The sequence below is a fragment of the Chamaea fasciata genome, unplaced genomic scaffold (genome assembly GCF_029207755.1).
Source record: "Chamaea fasciata isolate MVZ Bird 193981 ecotype frontalis unplaced genomic scaffold, bChaFas1.0.hap1 SCAF_6, whole genome shotgun sequence".
Lineage (NCBI taxonomy): Eukaryota > Metazoa > Chordata > Aves > Passeriformes > Sylviidae > Chamaea > Chamaea fasciata.
Genome location: NW_027094091.1, coordinates 47804686 through 47827156, shown reverse-complemented (window position 1 = coordinate 47827156; position 22471 = coordinate 47804686). Strand labels below are relative to the sequence as shown.

The 22471-nt window shown below is 43.7% G+C and overlaps 1 protein-coding gene across 1 annotated transcript in view; it reads left to right on the top strand.

Moving 5' to 3' along the window:
- The first annotated feature begins 6299 nt into the window (after nucleotides 1–6299).
- The window catches only part of ARHGEF38 (Rho guanine nucleotide exchange factor 38), a 40361-nt gene continuing 24189 nt past the window's right edge, over nucleotides 6300–22471 (top strand). Inside the window, exons 1-3 of the mRNA XM_066186286.1 lie at nucleotides 6300–6489; nucleotides 17162–17352; nucleotides 19839–19962. Of these exons, the coding sequence (XP_066042383.1) occupies nucleotides 6303–6489; nucleotides 17162–17352; nucleotides 19839–19962 (502 nt within the window). The 5' untranslated portion in view covers nucleotides 6300–6302. The remainder of the gene's footprint in view (nucleotides 6490–17161; nucleotides 17353–19838; nucleotides 19963–22471) is intronic.

Sequence of the window (22471 nt, the reverse complement as noted above, 5' to 3'; positions counted from 1 at the left end):
GCTGGTCAGTGCTCACTCATTCAGCCAACACCATCTCCCTCACCTGCCAATGGATCAGCTGGAAGCAGTGCTCCCTAGGGCAGATCAAGCCAGACAAGGCTAGCTGAGGCAGTTTAGGGACTTTGGGCGAAGTTATTCAGGCTGTTTTTTAGCCAAAGCAAGTTAATGAACAGCTCCTGCAGATTTTTGCACTGACAGTCCTCAGCAGGAGAAGGATGACAAATCATTGCACTCAGTGACTTCTTTCATTGGCACAGCTGGATTTGGCAGAGGATGTCTAAGAGAGGATGTCTACAAGCAGCCAACTCACATATAGATTTGTATATTGCTCACTGATGGATGCCTGATGGCAACAAAAGACTACATCATCTAACTGAAAGGAATCATGGTGCATTTCAGTAACTAGAATTAGGTTTATCAGGTTACATTACTTTCCATCTTAATGTGAATAAGAACAGAGGCTCCTATCCCAAAGACACTAAGTACCTTGGGTCAGACTTGAACCCTTGTTTTGTAGCAGTGAACTCACTCCAGTAACCCAATTGCTTTAAAGGGACTGATCCTCTGTATTTATGCAAAATTTGGATTTAGTCCTAATACTCATTTACTGTTAGGAAGATTTCAAGTTTACACCCTTTTTTTCCCTGAATAAATTGTTTGTCTGAGCTGTTTTATCTAAGCTGTTTTTTTTCTTTTTGAACAATTATTTCTATTAGGTTCCCCCATAAGGTATGTTAGGATTTGCTTTCCAGACTTAACTTCTCCGGACCTCTGCCGAGAAAGTGATTTGCCTGTCAAGAGGCCAGGACACCATGACTGAATCTAGTTTTGTCAGGTATGTCCATTTTGTCCCTCCTAGGCATCTGTACTGAGTTAATTTTAAACTCTATGAACCAAGGATTTTCAGCCTAATCCAACTCCCATTAAACTTGTGAGTATAAACTAAAGCTTAATTTTTTTAAGACTCTTATCTTTGTTACTCCAAGGTAGCTCCCCCATCACAAAACAAAAATCACCAAATGGTATTCTCTCTGGTTCATTCTTTCATTCCTTCTTTCACTAATGTGCACAAACAGCAACACAGAGAAAAAGAAAAAAAAGGCTCCAGTTCAGCTATTAAAAAAAAATCTGGAAATATGGCATTTTAGTGTGAAGCTGCAAATCTGTAATGACTCAAAATAGAGACCTAGAAGGAGAATCTTTCCAGTTGCTCATGATAGTCCATTTTTAGATTTCATTCCTCTCTTGATTTGTGAATTGCCAGACATAAGGTTCTCAAAGAATTCAACAGAAAATATTTCATCTTGTTAATTTCTATGCCCTCTTACTTTACATTGAAACACACCAATAATGAAGAATCATCTTCCTGTTCTTTTACCTATGCCTCGCTCTCTTGCTTGTCTTTCCTCATTAGCTTTGATATCACAGTGCCATCTACTTGATCAACAGAGTCAGGTTATTTTCCTTAGAAAATTACACAGCTGTAACACTGAAGAAATCAAAGGGCTGCTCGGTTTCCTGGCAAGTTCTCTCTCCTTCTCACCTCCCAGCCCTTTCAAAGCAGCACTGCCCTTAGATGTCCCCCTTTGGAGCTGGCCCAGCTCCAAGCCTATCAGACCTACTACACAAAGCCCCGGCTGGATAGTGACAGATCCACAGCACTGCGAGGACAATTCAAGCCCTGCCGACCCTTTTCTCAGCATCCCTTCTCCTCTCTGGCAGGTGTTTCAATTTGAGAGATGGGTCCCCCTCTGTAGGCAGAAAACACGTCAGCCTTTTGTGTGGGTAAACTGGAGCAGAGGCTTTGTTTGGAGTAAGAAAGCATCACAGCAGTCAGAGGAGATGGATTGCATAGCTTGAAAGGTTGAGCCATCCCTTCTTAGAAGTAGCCACAGCCTAGCCTGAGCCCCAGCAGGCATGTGCTTTATGAATTTTTCCTAGAAATATTTAGACAAGAAACACTGTAGACAGGGCTTAAAGAAATTATTGCTGTGCACTTACTTCTAAAGACCTATTTCTCTACAGGAATCACCAGGCTGGCAAGATCAACAGTTGGAGTGAAGATGAGACTGCCACACTAAATAACTTTTCACCTACAAGACAGGCTTTTTTCTCTTTTTGTACTATTGAAAAGTGTTTGAAGTTTTTTTCCTATGTATATTTCAAAGTAATTTTGATTCATTCATTGTGAAAAATCAGCATGTAGAATCCTGTTTTACCTGTCCCTAAGCCTTATCTTTTTATTGCTTTTTTCCTCACCTGTCACACTGTTCTTATCTTACCAGTACTGTTGCAAACAGGTAGAGTGTACGTACCAGCAACTTTCCTGTGCTCAAAGTCCTCAATGGGCCTTACACAGGATTGTTCTTATCAAAGCCTCCATGTTTTGTCCCTCAGAAGACATCTTTGCTATGACTCCTGCATATAGGCCGAGTGACAAGGTACAGGCTTGCTTTAATATGCACTAAGGATTCTCTGTATGGAGATGGGGAGCTGCAGAGACATCTGCACTCTTTGCTGTCAGGCTCCACCTGTGGGGAAGGTAGGACAGCTTTCTGCAGCAGTACTATGGTACCTTTCTGCTTCTCCACTGCCTGTCAAATGTGATCTCTTTACCTATGTCAAACTGGCAAAGTCACTCTGCAGCTGTGGACTGAGGCTTTCCTTGGTGTCTGTGCTGGCCATTGCAGTGAGCAAACTTGGAAATGCCTATCCCCTGCCATTGCTACAGGACTCCAGCAGTGATCTGTGCATCCACTCAAAGGGACCAGGCATGGTGGTCAACCCACACTGGTATTTTCTGTAGAACTTCTGGGATCCTAAGTCATAAAGAAATCTTCTGTAACAGCTGTGAGGTATGAAAAGGAAACAAATAACTGTTTGCTTACTTAATGGCCATCAGTCTTTATGGCGCTTCTGGTTCATTTATACCTCAGGACTGAGATAAAGGTTGGTATTGACCATACAACAATCAGCTCTTGTATGTGGCCAATACAGTTGCTGGGGAACACAATGCCAATATTTTCTATGTTGACACTAGCATCTGTTCTGTTTCTTAAGGAGGGTGGCTTCCGTGCAAATAACTCCTGTGAGTGTTCGCATGAACTGGATTCCAGTTTGCTCTGTAAATGTGTCATAAAAGAGATTTCCACGTTCATTGTAAAAAGTGCATTTTGTCCACGTAGATACCAAATATTCTTCTTGTCTTATGGATTAGTGCCTTTAGTACTGCTTTCCCATCAGTTGCTAGTGGGGCCAGAAGAGAGCAGGAATAATTAGAGATTGAGAGAGGGTTCCTCCTACTTTTGTGAGTGACAGCTTCACACACACCTCTGACCCAGCATTTTGTTATAGTCGGTAAAGATGAGTGGACAGTTATAAGAGTTTATAGGGGTCTTGCTCAAATGCACATCTTATTGTTTTTATGTAATGCCCCCGCTGATTGCACAGGCATAGCCCACTGGTGTAAATCCATGATGGGATTTAATGTGATGATGGATAAACCTGGTTGTGTCTCAAATCTCCCTCCCTCCAAATGAGATAGGGAAGCCACCAGTCCTGAACATGTCCCACTCATTTGGGGTATCACAGAAGATATAGTATTTTCAACCTCTCCTATGTTGGGGGAACAGAGGACATATTTTAAGGTTGCAGTAAGTTCTCATCTACATTACGAACTGTGGTGTAGGCCAGCTTTGGGCTCCAGGCTGCCTCCAAAATAATCCTGCAGGCTAAAGCCAGGTAAACCACTCGAAGTACAACAGCAGCGGCAACTACAGCAGGCTTTCCCCATAACAATTTTGTTGCTGAATGAACACATACCTTTTCACCCCCTTGTGACTGAGTTGAAGAGGAAGAGGAAGACAAGTTTTGCATATGGGTAGACTGCTGTCGTAATAAACACCTGAGCAAACTAACTTTACTGTATCCTATCTTGGCTATAACTCTGCACATGTGTCAAAATTTACAATGCCAAGAATTCTGTTAAGTTTGTTCTTCTACCTTCACCCAGCCAAAATACATTCCCCAGTTCTCCTCCAAATCATTTTAATTTAAATAAATGTAATGAAATCTCATATAAAATGATGGCACCTCTGTTTTCTGAGAAGCATGACACTAAAATCCTGGTGGGGAGAGATACCTTCTCTGGGTAATTCTGGCTTAAGCAACCATCAGCCCTACCCACAGCTGTTCATGTGTGCCCTGTGTCATCCCCTGCTTCATGCTGCCACAACTGCTTCCGTAGCTGGTTGAGGAACAAATCAGGAGCACAGATCCAGATGGAAAATAGCCCAGGGAAAAGGGGTGAGGGAAGGAGTTTTCTGCCAGATCAGTTCCTCCATCTCATCTCAAATGCATGTGTTTACACCCTGCAGCAATAACGGGAACAAATTCATCTGGGGAAAGGGGGCAGTCAGGGTGGTGACTGTTTAAACCAGTTTTACCACTCTCGATGAATACCAAGCTATTGCTTCAAAAAAGAAGCTCCTCCCAAAGTCCCCAGTGTAAGGAAATGGTTTGATTGATTTCCCTCAACTCCCATTTTAGTCTGGGTACTACTTGTTGCTGGAGCTTTGATGCTTGTCACAAGTGTGTCACCAGTTTGTCCCTGCCTACGCCTCTCCCTGCTGTCACCACTGCTCTGCCTTTCAAGGAACTTTTGTGGTCTGACTTGCAGAATAAAGAGTTTCTTGGGAAATATCAAAGAGGAGGCAGTACGTAACACATGAATTGCCTATGTAATATGTGACTTTTCTGTGTGAGCACAAAGTCTTCCCAGTATTCCCCTCACTTTATTCCCCTGCCAGATTGTGTTTGGGCTGGACACTTTGTGCAGCACTGGCATGGTGCTGCAATTTGACGTAGTTTAATTGCTTAACAGTTTCATAACCTCTTTTCACTACTGGGTAGAAATGAAGGACTTTGATGAGGAGATTGCATTACAGAATCAGTTTTGTAAAGAAAAACAAAACTTGGAAACGAGGTTACACTACTATGTCTCATCCCAGCTTGTTTTTTACCAGAGAGTCCTTCAGGGACACAGCGTGGCAGTGCTAAAGCCAAACGCTCTGCCAGCGTCTGTCAGAGGGACATTAGTTGAGTCCCCTGGCAGATGCTGTGGCAATGATTGTGCGTGAGACTGACACCGATTAGGCTGCACCACGGGGCTCCCACCCGGCATTTCCTACAGCAGCGAGGCCCATAGGGTTGGGTATCACAGCAGTGGCAGTGATTGCTACTGATGGCTGTTGGGGCTCTTCCCGGGGAAAGTCCGGTCCAAGCTTAGATGCCAGCAACTCCTGCTGTTTTGACATGAGCTCGATTAGACCGGCACTACAGAGGATCACTAGACAGTACATGTGTGCCAGAGGCCATTGCTAGCAGACAGGATAATAAGATCTCTTCCAGGGGCTAATCCAGAGGTATTACGAGCAGGTGTTTCGGTATCCACTCCCCTGGCTATCACAGCATGGTGGCTGGCTGTGATATTCTTCACCGGTCCTTGGCAGGCTTTCGCCTTGGCTTTGGCCTCTGTGTGTAGCGTAAAGTGGGACAGAGCCTGGTTTGAGACAAGGATCAGCTCCACGCTGCTTCCTACCTCCTGAAGGGGCTTTCATGTCCTTCTCGGCCCTTTTCCTCATTGTCCTGGGGGATTGGTCGCCTTTCAAACCTGTAGATCCGGAGTTTCCAGCCCAAATGTACACCTCTCAACGGGGTCAGGAGACTGACAGATGCAACTTGATATGGAAGGAGCTGGGGTCCTGACCAGGCTGCCGGAGCGAGGGCTCGGGTGGGAGGCTGCCCTCCCCTTCCCATGTGTCTTGCCCTCTGCTTCCCGCTGCCCGGCAGTGCAGAGACGGAAGGGCTCTGGTGGAGGCATGGCGGTGCCAGGGCACACTCGGGCATCTCCCTGCCAGACAGCCGGGAGGAGGCAGTTCCCGCTCCTGTGTGCCGGCACCCCCGGCCCTGCGGCGGGCTGAGGAGCGTGCCCTGCAGCAGCAGGGAGAGGGCCCGGGAATGGCTGCGGTTTGGGGCTGGCTCTGAGAGCGGCCCCGCCAGGCGCGCTTACACATAGGGCAGGTGAATGCAAACGCTGCCCGGGGCGGCAGCTTCCCGGGGGTGGGGCTGCTTCGGCACAGGTGGCTGGGCTGAGCCGGGGTTCTGCGAAGCCTGGCGAGCCCTGCTGCAAACCGAAGCCCAAAGCAGGCAGTCTTCACCTGGGCAGGGAGGTCACCTCCCTGAATATCAAGCTACCTCCCCCCCCCCGCCACCACCACCAAGCAAGGCTGTCCGTGGCGAGCATGGACTGTCCGTGGCAGGAAGGTACCGGGGGAAGGAAGAGGAATTTGACCCTGCTAAGGAACAAGCTGTACATGGGGCAGAGGAGGAGGACGGAGCCCGTGGTGGAGAGCACCACCTCCGCCGGGGACCACGGCAACTTGAGGAGGAGTCAGTCCGACAGGACAGAGTACAGCCAGAAATTGCAAGGTACTGGGGAAGCTTGTTTGGTGCTCTGCTGCCAGGGATGCTCTGAGCTGGGGTGGTGTCTCCATGCCCTCCACGCTGCAGCCGCCAGATAAAGAAGGGAGATGGCAGGCTCTCCCCCTCCACACCCACAGCCGAAATGAACAATGGCTCCTCTCACCCTTGCCCCCCACCTTCAGACTGTGAAATGTTTCCCCTAATTTTCCTAAATACTGTTTTGTAGACGGGATACAAAATATAATTGAAGGTTTTGGTGAGTTCCTGGAAAACTCGTATGCAACCAAAATCTTTCTCATTCACCAGAATGCATTTGCAGCACAAACAGTAATGTGAAAATAGGATGGCTCCATCCTATCTGTCTTTGGCTGTCGTATTAAGTGGGGTATGTGCCAAGTCATTAGAAGCATCAAGGACTTTTTTTTTTCCTCAATTAAAAATATTGTGGTCTGTAAACTGTTGCGTAGATTGTACAAGCCTGAACTAAAGTATGTCCAAATACATGCTTGGTTGGATATACTGATGCAAATCATACCATTTTGTGATTATGGAGAGAGTTGCTTTTCAAATAACCAAATTGCATATGGACCGCAAATTGTAGTAAACTATGTCAGTACTGGGCTTGTCAATCAAAAATGAAATGTGATGCCACAAACTGAGGAAAAGCATGAAGAATGTGAATGGCAGTTTCTGGGAGTGCTCTGGAATACCAACCCATGTATTTCTGTGGGTTTCCAGGGTCTTGAACAACAGGGTTTGAGTATTATTATACTCTAAGTGTGTATTACTAATAGTGCCATAACTGCTTAGTGACAGTCATTCTTGCAACCATAATCCTTTATGAGGAAATAAAATAGAAAAATACTTTGGATTGCTGTATTGTGGTTTTGATGCACTTAATTAGGAAGTAGCATTGCTTCAGAGAGACAATAAAAGCAGAAAATAAAATAATAAGCCTGAAAATAGTAGGTTTTCTATGGGGGCTGCATGTGATGAGAACAGAGATGTTCATCAATTGTGGTATTCCCTCCTCATGATAGCTAATCAATGAGAAGGTGAAAAATACTCAGTTAAGTCAGGCCCACGATTCAGGAATCTGGCAGTGGTGTTTCAGGGCACAAGCATGGATCCCTGTGGCAAGCTCCTGGCACATGTCCCATCCAAACAGCAGATTTTAACTCGTGAATGGGGTTGGCCAGGTGAGGTCAAGGTTATCAGAGAAGTGTCCAGCAAAAAGGTGTGAAATCTTTCTGTCTTGTGTCTGCCATATTCAAACCATGAATTGCCTCCTGTTTAAAATCTGAAGCAGAGGTGGTGGGGAAGCCCAGGAAGTCATGGCAGTGTGAGGTTATGTTTATGGCAGCAGTCCAAGGAGACAGTAAATCCAGCTTTCCAGCTCCTGCCACCTGCTGAGACTGCCAGGGCCAGGTATTGCAAAGCACGGTCTTGTATCAGCTCACTCTGTTTGCTTGCATTTGTTTGAGAAAAACAGTGATGGGTTAACAAGGTACCTGCAGGCTTTGCAATGGATTAGAAGTTGCCTGTCCTCAGAGTGAAAATACAAAGGTAGAAATTCCTATAAAGTATATTTGCAGTCGCCATAGAAATGCAGTTGTGTGCCAAGGCCTGACCTGGATCGAATTTTTCTGAGGTAGATGTGCCTGAATCTGATAAAGATCACGGATCCCGGATCTAATGTCGGCTACCTGCCAACACTGACGATGTGCTGTGGTTGTACACCTTTATGTTCTGCATTTTTCTCGTAGCACTTGGATGCAAAGCAGCTTTCTGCAAGGAGGGAAGTGGTTTTGCTCAAATGGAAGCTTTTGAGCTTTCCATTTTTGTTAGGAAAACCCAGCAGCTCTGCTGGTGACAGCTGGTTTGTGTGACCCCTGGTCTGGACTTTCTGATCACCCTAGAGTGGTAAATGCTTTGTGAAAAGATACAAATGGTAATTTGCACTTGCTTCCAATAGGAATTGTGGGAAAATCTCTGTGTTTAGTTGCCTTTCTTTTACAGTCTCCTGTTAATATGTTCTCTAACACATAATCTGCAGACCTGTGGCAGGTATTAGCACAGACAAGGATGTGTAAGAGAGATGCAACAGCAGCAAGCCCTGCAGAAGGAAATCCGTGAGTGGGGCAGGTTTCCACAGCTAAACGTCAGGGGCTGCAGGACCGCCATCTGTGCTGGTGGCAGGCAGCCTAGGACCAAGGTGTCTTTACACGCTCCGGCGCCTACATCAGCATTGCAGTGCATTTGTGCAAGGTGAGGCATGGGCGAGGCACCTCTCAAGGGCCCTTCCAGCCCCCTGCAAACTCTGAAGGTTTCCCTGAGTAGGAACCGGGCTGTTGCCCTACACTGCCATTTCCAGCAGCTCTGAAGTATATGCTCAAAATGCAGCTCAGTGTGGTGGAAATAGAGGCCCCCAAATAAAAGCCTATGAAGAAAACAAAACAAAAAGCCCAAGAGAGCAAGCAGTCAGGCATGAAAACTCCTAGGAATTAAATTTCTGCGCTTGGATTTCTTTCAAGTTTTGTTTTATACAGTAAACCAATGTTTTCTATGAAGAGTGAGAAAGGCTCTTTCTCAGTCTAGATCTCCAGGGTAATCGAAGTGGTTTGTTCTGTCAGTCTACAAACAGCGGTGCACAGTAGCACTGCCAAAGGTGAAAACTTCTGCAAGCGTTTTTCACTTTAAAATTAAGGATTCTTAAGACAGAAGAAGCATTTTAATGGTTAACGACTACAGTAGATGCATCTATTCAATAGCTTATCTGGTGTGAATGGCCGTGCAACACTTCCTGACTCTACTCTTTTTAAAAAGGAAATAAGATGCAAAGTAACTATTATATTCTCAAGGAGCTTGGCAAACATTCGTGCCTGTACCTCAGCTCATCCTGTGAGATAACCGAATGCCTGCCAGCCCCGTTTCAGATAGGGGAAAATGAGGTGATTGCCATCAGATGCCAGGTTCATGATAAAACCATGCAGTCATTTAGAACTCAGATTGTACTTGCATACTTGGAAGAGTCCAGGAATACCTTGATCAGCCCATATGTATTTCTTCCATCAAGTGGACATCACTTTTCTGAAGAGGGAGGAGTGGGGTTGAGGAAGATATATTCACTAGCATCTGTGGTAGAGATGCAGAAATAATATCAAAGATCATTATAAGTGCTAAGGAAGAGCTCCTGTGACATTTCTATGTATTGCTCTGCTCTACATTCACTAGAAAATTGTGCAAGTACGTTCTTTCAAGAGGAATGAAGAAGTTGCAAAACAAAAAGTGATATTTAGCATCTCTATTTTCAAATGTATTATCTACAGCTGTTTAGCTGGTAGGAGTTATCTTTTCTACAGTGAAAATCCATCAGTAGCAGCTTTAAAAGTAACTATATTAATATTTATGTATTGTATGAATGTTGGGATCAGTCTTTGAACTAACCCAAAGCTTCCAGTCTGTGAGTACCTGTGTATTTCAAAGCAAAAAGGGGTTTGCTTGATGCAGTTCTTGGCACATAAATGTTTGCAAGATCAGGGCAGATTAACATACAGTATGTCATGGGGATAGACATATCCCCATGCTATTAACTAAAAAGGGCACACCATGAAAAGGCATTAAAAGCATAGTTCAGTGCCTGTTAGGTTTTGGGCAGGTTGCTGTTTTTTGTTAATAATTGTATGCCAAACTTGCTTGCTGTGAAAAATGAGCTACAGAAAGTGGTGGGCTTCCTGAAGGAGTCAGAGATCACATTTGCAGTGCTCAGCGAGACAATTCATGCCTCAAAAAAGCACCTTGTCTCACAGATTATTCCGTATTAACTCCCTTACAGCTTTGGCTGTGAATAGGTCAACTGCCCCGGTAAATGATTTGCACACACTTCAATTTAAAATGCATCAGGGACATACCTGTATTAGACAGTGATTCAAATCACACACCTACCACAATACCGTGCCTCAGAGCTCATGTCTGAACCCTGAATGCTGTGTGTTTTCTCTGTCTAATGCAGTTATGAGAAATAAGTACTACCAGTAATGGTGCAGAAACCAGCAAAATTATACAAATTCTTGGAAAGCTACTATCCCTTGGTATACGAAAGCCCAGTCAGAGGCAACTCATCCCACTTTGCTCCATCTCAAGCAGGGCACCTTTCTCCGTCCCATCATACTCCCTGCTTGCATAGCTCACCACTCCTTCCTGCATGGGCTGCCCATGCTCTCAGCTTCTTGCACCTCCCACCAGGTGTAAAGATCCACTGCGCCACTCCCCAGTTCCTTATTTGCTTTGTGCTGGACTGACTAACTTTCTATGGACTACAATGCAGATAATATCTTATTTCACTGCAGAATGTATTGATCGGTGGAGCGGTTGGTTTGCCTACGTACAGTAAGGAGTAAAATTTCAGATTATTTCCTGAAGTGCAGGAGATAGCTCTATGAAAATTCTCCCCCCTGTGCCCTGTGATGAGAAGTCACGATCTAACAAATACTTCTATTTTCTCCCATGCAAATTTAGGCTCGGGGGATCTAGTTCTGCTAACCTGTGCTGCAATAAAGCTGGAGTTATTCCTTGAACCTACTGCAGTGTCTGTCAGGCTGGGAAGCGAGCTCATCTTTTCAGAGCAGAATCCATTTTGTGCCGCAGTGTTTGCACAGCACTTAGCACAACCAAGCCCTGCTGTGGGGCTGAGGACTTTTAGGAGCTCCCATAGCAGAACTGGCAACTGCAGCTGACTGCAGCTATCACAAGGAGGGTTACGGATCCTCCTCTGAGCATATTAGCAAACATTTTATTAGTTAGGATACTTTGCATTGTGCCACACAGCCCACAGTTCATACAGCTAATCCATGCCAAACCTTCAGGTGCTTGTGTCCCGGACGAAGCGGTTCAGGTACAGCCCTTCTTCAGTTCCTGCTTTATTAATATATTAGCTCAGTGCCACGGGAGTGGTGCATTTATACCGGTATGTGACACCCTGGAAAGGTTTATTTGTAAGTATTGGTGCTAACAATAAGGGCATTCTTCTGTCACCTGATGATAAGCTTTCTTCCCTTCCACCGCGGTCACATGGGAGCTCTCTGTAGTCCTGTCAGCACATACATAATTAGAGCGGTCTGCTGTCAAGGAGTTGAAGAAAGAACCTGCGTGTTGAATGTAAATATTCTCTGTACCTTATGGAACAGAAAAATGATCAAAGATCGAATGACCTAATTGCACGGAAGTCTCTGATACAGATTTTATAAGCAAACCTGTTGCCCAGGAATACGGGTGCAAGGTCATTCTGGTCCTGCAGTGTTTTCCTTCTGGGTTCAGAAAAGGGGCTTTTTGCATGTGTTGCTCACAGCCTGTGCACGGCAAACCCGCTCCTGAACAATGCTGCTATGTTCCTCTCAGCAAAAAAAAAAAGGTTTTCCTCAAGCCCCTCCCAATACTTTTCTGTTTCAATGGCCAACTTGGTCTTCAGTGGTCTAATTCGCACCATGTTTGCACCATATTGTTGCACTGTAAGGACACCCCATGTGGTCCCTCACAAGGGGAGTGGCATCTGGAGTAAAACACTTACGTGTTATCTAATGTGATGCACTTTGTCTGCACATAGAGTCACACTCCATCCTTCCCCACCGCTTGTCCGGTTGCAGGCTTCCTCACTTCCACGCATCTCAGTTTCAGTGCCCTGCAGCTTTCCCAGCACTTGCAGTGGATGCAGGGGTGTAGAGAACAGAGCCAGAGCGACAGCGTGAGGAGGGAGAGGAAAGCTTCCACGGCAGCAGTCTGGGCTTGGCTGCCTGCATTTCATTCCCAAATCCAGCTGATAAAAGCCGGTGTACATTCCCGTGTGTAATAGCTAGGTTATCTGAGGGTACAGGCTATCTGAGGAGTTGCATCCACAGAGGAATAATTTATCCAGGGTGATACAAGACTCATGTTTCACATGTGAAAACACAGTAATTCTGTAATTTGTTTGTTATACCTTGATAACTTATGCCTTCACCAGTCCCTTGTGCCAGGCAAAATCCTCGTATCTGCACAGTGCTGTGAGTGCAGAACTCGTGTTCCTTTGGCATCTTTCAAAGGCTGCCGAGGTAACAAAAAGGTCTGTAACTCACTCCATGCACCAGCATCACCGTACTTGTTCCTGTATTCTGTGCTAGTACCTTTGGTTCCACATGGGAAGCACTGGATGGGGAGAAATCTGGGTCCCCACACCAAGAGCAAATGTAACATCCAGAGCATCTTACCTGGGAGAAAGGATGGAGTGAACAGACCTCTTGGAGCTGCTCACTCTCTAGGCATGAACCAGGGAGATTTATGCACAGAGCTCTTGCAGGCCTGCTATGGGTGCTCCTCCCGTTGCTTGCTGTTGGGTCCCTGTAGTGAACAAGTAAAATGTGAGGAATGTTTCTCCATTACCTCTTCAAAGATTAAGGTTTGAAAATTAAAGTATGAAGTTACCTTTAACAAAAACTTTAGAAATTGCTTTATTTTAGAAAATGAGGCATCCTGTTGAAAGCTATTAATAGTGCATCTAGTTGATACATTAAGGGAGCAGCAGATTTTTGATACACCAGAGGAGTGAGCAGCAAACTTTTGATACATTAAGCGAACAAGCAGCAAACTTTTTGATACACCAGGGAGCCAGCCGATGAGCTTTAGGAAGCAGATGTGACGATTACCACTCTCAAAACCCTCTAAAAGCAAATGCCTAAGATGTCGGGGGGGGGGGGGGGGCTGTGCTGCGAAAACCTACAGAGTGCTGGAATCTTTGCTGTCTGTGCTGTCCTTTGCTGTCCTGGCTGCTCCAGTGAGGCTGCCCATGCTGCCCGTCCCGCTCTGGTCCTGCTGCTGTGGCTCTGCTCCCTCGCTGGGTCACTGGGCTGCTCTCGGAGAGCCTTCCCCGGAGAAAGATCCATTGCACCCGCACGGATCTTCCCCATCGCACTCGATAAGCCAGCGCTGGACCCATGGTGCTGGTACCCCTTTCCTGTGCTTCTTGTAATTATTCTGGCATTTTCCTACTTTTCTGATTTTCTCTCTTTCTTTCCTCTTTTATGAAAAATAAAGTTGCATTATCGGTTTGGATCCCAACATTTAACCTCGTTTGTGTTTTAATCTCTCTTTCAGGTATGTTTAGAACCTGGTTCCTTTCTGCAGCTGTGGATTGAGGCAAACGTGCCTCTCCTCCCTTTAAGCGGATTGGAACAGACCCCAGTACCTCCCCTGGGCCTAGAAGAGAGCTGCTGCATTTGCACATTGCAAGCTCTGTTCCTCCATGCTCTCACCACGTTGTGGGATGTCTCCATCTGGGGGACATCTTTAGACTTCACGCTTGCAAAACACTTTTTCTAAGACATGTGGCTTTTTCCTTGTCATCACATAATGAACCTCTTGTTTCATGCAGCTAGAGCCATGTACTTCAGCACGCAGCTGAAAAACCCAAGTCACCTCCAAAGGAATGTCCTCCAGAAAGGCAACTCCTGCAGATAACTGACATCACAAAAGTATTAATTACAAACATTGCCTTTTATTTTTTATTCTTATGTCTTGTAAAAGTACCAGTTAGTTTTTTGTAAACTAGGCTTAAGGCAATGGTTGGAATAACTATTCAACAGACTATTTTTTCATTTTTCTATACCTGGTATCTCTGAGGACGAATGAGTCAAATTCTTTCTGCAGCAGTTAATCCTCAGGGATGTCTTTTCCTGCTAATCCTCTCTTCAACTGTTCCAGGGCTGGTACACATTACCAGGTAGAAATGAGTCTGATTGTATTCCAGATATGCACTCACTGTTTGTGCATTCATTAAATCTGCACTTACTCCACAAGGATTTCAGTAAACTACTAACGTTCTCAAACTGGTCAAAAGCAATCAGCTGAACATGAAATCATACGTTTTGGCTGTAATCATCACTTCAAGATCTTGCTGTAGCATTCTATAGAGACAGATATCCCTGAAATGAAAAAGTGAATGTATTGAGTGAAAATGGAAAATTATATTGCATTTAACAAAAGGAAACATTTATTAAAAAGCATGTTTTCCATAAGGAAACAGCATCTAACTGGTATTTCTCATGGTTATTTCTTCCTGTTGAGAATAGTTTTTCTTTTCTGGCATTATTATCTATCATGCAATAATGATAATAGATGAGCCCTGACATAATTCAAGAATCAAATTTGATCAGGGCTTTCTAATGACACAAACTGAAAGAACAGCCTCTTGAGGGATTGTGACTTCCAGCCTGAAGTGAAATACAGTGGCTTTATTTTGCTCATATAATGGCCTCCCCTGCCACCAGTATAAAAGATTAGAAAGTTCTTTTGTACAGCATCTTGTGTTTACGTTAAAATTCCGTCTGATATCGTATCATCTGCTTCTGAGACAAAACTACACGTCTGAGATCTTCCTCTCTGTGCTTTCTCAGAAGTTGCCCTGAACTCTTTGCACAGTTACATGCATGCAAACATTTTCACACCCAGTCTCAAGAAAAATCCTGATTTTGGTGCAAAACTAGAATAGAAATGGATTGTTCATATGGTTCCTTGTGAATTTATAAATGTGTTTACATACTGTAAGTTTTTAGAAGAAAACATACGTGCTGGTTTAGCATATCAGCAGCAGGCAAGGTGGTCCCATACTGCAACCCTAGCAGGAAATTTCTCCAAGGGAGCTGTGAAGTGATACTGGTACCAGTTTTGATCTCCTCCTCACTAAAGGGCAGAGTCTGTCATATCCAGCACATAACACCTTTGGTGGATGAACTCTGCAGCAGTGCAAGCTCTTGTGCCGTTCATGCACTCACACCAGCGCAAACTCACCAGGGCAAGGTTAAGCCTAAAATTCTTTTGATAGCCAAGGCCTTGCAGAAGGGAGACATCCTCTTCATATTTCTGTTTTAATGTCCCTGTACAAACTTGAGGACAAAATGTTCGTGCCTGTGTTATACACAAACTTCAAGGCTAAAAACTCCAAGCTGAAAAGTGTATCTAAATACAAAAAAGTTTGATAAAACAGCTCCTCTACTCCTCTGCCTTCCATCCCCCCACCCAGGTCTGTTTGGGTTCTTTGTCCTCACTGTTTAAAACTAGTGGTGTAGAGACGGAGCTGCAGTCCCAAAGGCAGCTATTTAAAACTATCTGTGGTCACATCAGTCTCACTTGAAACCTGGTGGGAGAATCATTAATAACAAACCTGTCCTTTCTGAATATCAGTGGTCAGCATAATTATAGAAGGGGTGGGCAAAGATGAAATAGTGGATTTATTGTGTTTTACACCTCTTGTCAGAAGATGGCTCAAAGCCCTTTGTTGAAAATGCTGCTTGGCCCCCACAAGTCCAGTTATGGGTTATCCTCTACAGCCTTGGCTGGTATATGGACGAGCTGTGCTGTTCGATGCTCACTGGAGTGCTCCTGACCTTACTCTTAACAATCAATTCAAATGACTGTCATATAATCAGTGACCAAAGCACCTGATACTGCTTGTTACTTCAGTACAATCCCTACAAGAAGCTGACATGAAGGTGTAGCAGTCTGATCGTCGGCAGAGATTCCCATCCTTTGCTGAGCAATAAAAGCCAGTGCTGTCAAAGCTCAGTCTGAGTGATGCAGACTTGAGCACGCTAATGATAAGTCCATCTTTGTTGGTACCCTGCACCATCTTGTGGCTAGCAGAAAAACACCAGAATAGCCTCTGAAATCTTTGACTTTTTTTTGGTTTGGCTTGGTTTTGGGTTCTGCGTGTGTGTTTCTTAATGAAAAATATAAATTGTCAGTGTACACAGATAAAATCAGTGCCCTTTTTACAGCTGACATGGATCTCTGCAGGCTGGCTTACAGACCAGCAAATGGGAAGACCATCATTAGAGATAAGTAGGTTGTGTGCAGGTCCTGTAATGTACATAAATTACCCATCTGTAGAAGAGTCACTTGCATTTTCATGTATTTGAAACAAATCCGATATCCTAGGTGTTAAGTACTGAAAAACAGAGAAGAATGTCCTAATCCAAATGATCTCTGTTGTCCCGAGAAAGGGTTGTTATTGATCGCTAAAGGTTTTTCCATATTCTCATTGAATTCCTTTTTCTCTTTCAAAAAATTATTTTTAAACAGAGCTGAAGGATTCGTTATCATTGTTAGTAACATTGTCTTCACTTGAAAGTTTGTCATCCAGTACTTGCAGTCCTCAATTTCCCATGAGTAGACTCAACGTTACATTGTACAGAACAAAGGTTATTATTGTGAAGGTTATTTATGGTAAACAGCCTTTTTCTTTCACAGGAGCACATTTTTTCCATCCTCCAAATTATAATAGATGTCAGACCACGACTGTGTTCTCAAAGGAGTAGAAGGGCATCAGCCATCCTTGAATTTCAGTGTGACAAGAATCAGACTCTCCCATGATCCATAGAAAATTTCTGCCTGACACATAACATCTAAGCCAGGGGAGCCAATGATGGGTTATCCCCTTAATGCCAAATGGATGAGTTGCTTTGGCATACCCATGTCCACTTTTAAAAGAAGGAGATGGGATGACACTCAGCCTGATTTGGGTTTGCCATTTCTTGCGCTTCTTTTTCTGCTCGCCATGGCCATTTGTCCACCACTCACAGGCATGCAGGGCAAGCTGGGCAAGTATGTGGAATTATGACACTCCTCACAAATCTCTCCCTCTTTTAAATAGAAAAAATGGCTCCACAGGTGGTGTCCTCAACCCCTGCCACCCCGCTGCAGGAGGATGAAGAAGAAGTCAGCAGGCGCATGATGGCCAGGAGAGTGAAGATCATCGCAGAACTCATGCAGACAGAGAAGGACTATATCAGTGACCTGGATCTCTGCATCAAGGAAGTGATTCAGCCCCTGAGAAACAAGCAGGTGAGTGCCGGGGGCGGAGGAGGAGGTGGTGATGCCAAGGTCTCAACTCAGCCACGTTCTGCTTGCAGGCAATCTCCGTGCAAGCACAAGTGGCAAGCACAAGAGTGACGTGGTGCTGGGAGCAGGTCTGGAGCCAGCGCTCCGGAACTTGATGTGTCAGGGCTCTGGGCAGGAGAGTGGAAGGTCAGATATACTCCTGACCACTTGTCTGCACTTGGGTAAAGCCTGCATCGAGGTACTTGTCCAGAGGTCATCTAGGATATTACATCCCTGCCTATGGGCTGCTGTAGCAGCTTCCAGCTCTCCCTTCTGCTCTGTAGTTATAATTGTTGACGTGCCATGACAGATGTTTAGTGGTACTTCCAAAACAAAGTTTTTTTCCCTAACAGACTGGAATGGCATGAACCTCTGCATCAAGGTTAAATTCAATTGTTAAGATAACTTTATCCATCCTTTCAGACAGCTGTGGTGGATAAATACCATGCTTGACAGGCTAGTGAGGACTTGGGAAATTTGTATTCCACACAAAAGAGGTACATTTAAGAAAGAAGGCTCATAAACTACCTTTCATGGGAAAGATCTTATTAGGCCAATGATACCTATTTTCTTTTTCAGCTGGGACTTCAGAGGACCTTTTCCTCAACAGTATTTCAATTTGTAGAAAAATGGTGCTGGGAATAGAGGAGATTGTCCTGAGAAAGATTTGTGGTTGCGAGTCCTGAAACATAGCATTCACAGAGGCTGCACAAATGACATCTGCTGCAAAAATAGAATAAAAATAATTTTAATCAGACCTTAACCCATATATTCTTTATGTGGGGTTTTGTATTTAACTGGTGACAAAATACAGGTGCAGAGGCCAAAGTGTCTTTAGGTGACATTGGCAGTGCTCGTCAACCTCTGCTGTTAAAACTCCTCTGGGACCTTTTTGCTTTCCTAAAACTGTCAGAATTTGTTCCAACCCATTTTCAGAAGAGCTGGCATCTGCTGACAAAACTTTAAGGAGTTCTTGACTTCTTCCTCCCTCACTCGTTCATCCACTTAGAAGTAGACTCCACTTGACTTCCTCCCTAGCCTGGCCAGCACCGAGCAGGAGTATTCCCTGGTTGAACTTCACTGGGATTTTTTGACAAATGTGCTATATTCCATCACTCTTTTTCACCCAACTGAAAACATTCTTTTTGATTCTGTCCTTTGTCACTGTGTTGATGGTGGAAGTGTCCATGCACAACGTATTTCCAAATACTATGTAGACATGCCGGGGAGGAGGTCAGAAGTCCTGTGATAGATGTATACAGGAAAAGTAATTTAGAGATTATAACTGTCTTAATTTAATAACCTTTGCATTTTTGAAAGGCTTTTAGGAATGTTATATGTTTCTAATGCTAGCTGTCCAATAAACTACCATATTGAAAGTTTGTAATGTGTTTAGAAAATTGGTCTAGCAATGAACCTGTTTCATATTTCCAAGTGGATAAAACATATTTTAGCCCCTATAATGCTTATAAAGAAATTAACTGCATCAGTACTGAAAGCATATTTCTGATTTTGTTACAATAGCATGCAATTTGATCCTCCTGGCATCTGGTAAGCTGCTATGTAAATCCGCAATTCCCTTCCAAATGGAGAGGTAGGTTTTAGAGAGTATTGATATGGGTAATGAAATTGGTCTTGTCTTTGTTCTCAGTATGAGCTCATTACCAATGGTTATCTCCAATGGTCCCCGAATAGTAACAATCTCCCTGCTGTGCAATGAAAAGTATGTGTCCTGGAAATCTTTCACTTCCTCTGAAATGAATAGGGACACAGAACAGAACCAAATTCACAGAGAACAGAACCAAATTTTCTGTTGGTAGACATTGATACAATTCACTGCAGTCCATGTAGTGTGCCCAGGCTCTGTAAGAAGTTCTTTAGGCTGTATTAATATCTGGAATTGTAAATGTGTTTGTTTTAATGGAAGTTATATGATCTTGACTTTGGATTTATAGGACAACTAACTTAAAATGGCACCAACTATCTAGACATCTTTGTACCTGGTAGCTGACACCACAGTGCCAAGCTCTCCGTTTATGTAGTGGCCCTCTGATAGTGAGTGGTAATCAGGGAATCAAACCCACTGTCAACCATTGTTCTCCCCACTGGGAAAGTAAACAAACATTTCAAAGCCATCCAAGGATCTTTTCTTTATTCAGATGATAATATTTATTTCCTTCCTAGGTAAACAGTTTCAGATTAGGGTTAGTTCAAAATAAGGTTAAAAACACTTGATAGCATAGACTTTGTCAACTGCATCAAGCATATTACACTAATGTGATAATGGTGTACGTGTCCTTGAAGTCACAAGGAGGATGTTTATATGAGGTTTTGCAGAAGTAGTGCTTCCTGGAGTGTTAACACTCAGGGCATAGCAAGAGAAGCTGTGTAATACACAACGTTCTTCTTTATCCTTTGTCAGTAGCTGCTTAATATTTGTATTCTGTTAGATTGCTCGCTTTGACGTGGATGGCTTGTTTAGTAACATTGAATTGGTCCATCAACTATCAGCCAAACTGCTGTCATTGCTGGAAGAAGCCACAACAGATGTGGAACCACCCATGCAAATAATCGGTATGTTTACTGTCCTCTTGAGTTCTACAAAGCTCTATGTGAAAGAATAAACATAACACTCTCCTGTCCTCTACTCTCATCAGACTTAAGTAGTACCCCTCTAAGAGGCTGGCATGCTAGAAGCTGTCCAAAATGACACAGGAAAAATGACATGTGAAACCTGTCCTGTGGCTGTACTGTACTTGTATGATTATGATGCTTTTTTTCCCATCCATCTGGATGCTGAGGGGGAGGAAGGAAGGAAAAAACGGGTTTAGAATGAGTAAAGCCTGTTGCACTGAGTTATACAACTTACGGCTAAGATCTGTTTCATCTAGTTTGGTGTTACATATCTAAATCCACTTATGCTGACTCTAACTTTTACTTTGCATACTCGGAGTTGTGCCATTTAGGAAAAGCATTAAAGATGTTTGGAATAACAAGCATGTCAACTCCAACCCATCCCAAACACTCTAAACATGTGTCTACAGGTGATACAGTTCATTTAAGAGGTGGTTAAATGTGCTTGGTATGGACATAGACAGTAGAGAAAGATGTAATGCATCTGAAGTTTGTGGGATTCTTTGTGGGAATGTCTGTAGGGATCACAGGTATTTTCAGCAAACAGGTTGGCCCCAGATATGTCACAACAATCACAAGTTCTGCAGGTCAGGTCATGGACATTAAGGCTCTGATTCATGTGATATTCTGGCACAGCCGGAGAGATTTGAGAAGTTACCAGCACACATCAGCTTTCCCATGACTGCTTTGTCAGTGCAGAGGCACCTTAGGGTGAGCCACCTTAAGGGATCAGGTGAGAATTCTAAATGTGCTTCCGTGCAAAGTCAGACAGTTTAGTTTAAAAAAATTAAACAGTTCAGTTTAAAAAACTTCCAGCTGTGATTCAGAGCTCAAGAGCGGTTCTTTCTTTCCTAACCTGACCACATACCACAGGTAACACCTTATAAAAAAGTCCCCCTCTTATCTCAAATAATTGGGTAAAAAAGTATTGGTTGTCACTTTACTAAGAAACAGGATATTAAAGCATAAGAAGCTTGGGAAAAGTATTAATCCTAGCACATCTCAATCTGGTTTGCCAAGGCAACAGCTTAACGTAGTTTGATACGTCTGTGTTGTTTGGCGGTATTTCAGTAAAAGTGCATCATGATGAGTCATACTCTTAATAAGCAATGTTCTATTCTAGCAGGAAGTGCCTTTCTCACAGCCAAGAGAATCATTCTATTAGTTCCCTGCCACATTCAGAAGTAAAGACAAACTATTTCATCCATCTATTAAGGTGTATATCTCCAGAATCAGACAAAGAACCATGAAAATGCATGGGATCATTGATCACCGTGTTGGCTAACTTATGACAGGAAAAAGGTTGTCAAGTGAGGTGTGAGACATTCTTCCAAAGGCTGAGACAAAAATAGGGAGAATAATTGCATCACTATAAGCAGTAAGTTAGTAGGCTTATTGTCCTCTGAAAGTACATCAAAGTAAAAATTGTGTTTTCAGGAGCTTCAGTGTAAAAGTTGTTGAAGCCAGTCTATAGAAAAAGCACACTCTTCATATTGTTATGTTGAATGTATTTAAAAGTCTTGCACTGAAGTATCTTACTTTGGAAGGCAACCCAGTCATGGTGAGGTTCAAAAGTGCTGCTAATTCACTGTTTTTAAATCAAAACAATGTGGTTGCTCATATTCATCTTATTTTAATCTATGTTCTCCACACTTTATGCTGTGTCCACATTGACAAGTGGTAATGTCCAATAGGAGCAGACTTGCAGAGTGAGAGTTTTTGCTAAGGAGATGGTATCCACACTACACATTTTAGGAGGTCTTACTTCAGCTTGGCTGTAGCCTGTGCTTATGGATTGAGATGTCCCTTATGGTTGGACTGCATAAGATGTGCCCTTGGAGTGTGTCTTCTGGTAATTATCATCCTCAGAAGGATCCAGTTTTGTGTCACTGTGACTGCTCCACCACACAGCCAAGGCATGGGAGATGAGGACTAATGACTGATTGGTTTCAAAATCTGTCTCCTAATCTGAACTAAAACAGGTTAAATACCTTTTTTTTTTTTTTTCTCCCCTCTGTTCTGGATACATATTCTTCATATTCCTCTGTATATGGAGGAATATGAAGACTTAAGTTTTGGTAGACTCCTTAGACTACTTACTCCCTCTCCTACTGCTGTCCACACTGGAAGCACCACTGAGAGCAACAGGGAGAAACTGTTTTGCTACTCAAGCCTTCCTCCAAGGAATTTCTCTTTGAGACTGATGACCACCATACTCCAGAAGAGGCATCAGGGAGATTTGCATCTGTCTCAGAGTATTTTTGAAGCTGTGACAAAATACAGTGTGGTTTTGGTCCATAAGGCAAGCTCCCCCAGTGATATGCCCAAAACTCATCTGATTTGGTCCGTACAGCTCAGAACCAGTAAGGGCTTTAGGTTTTAGAAATCCATCTGATGTTAAAAGGCCCTGTTCATGAAATCAGTGCATAATTTTTCTTATCACTGAGCA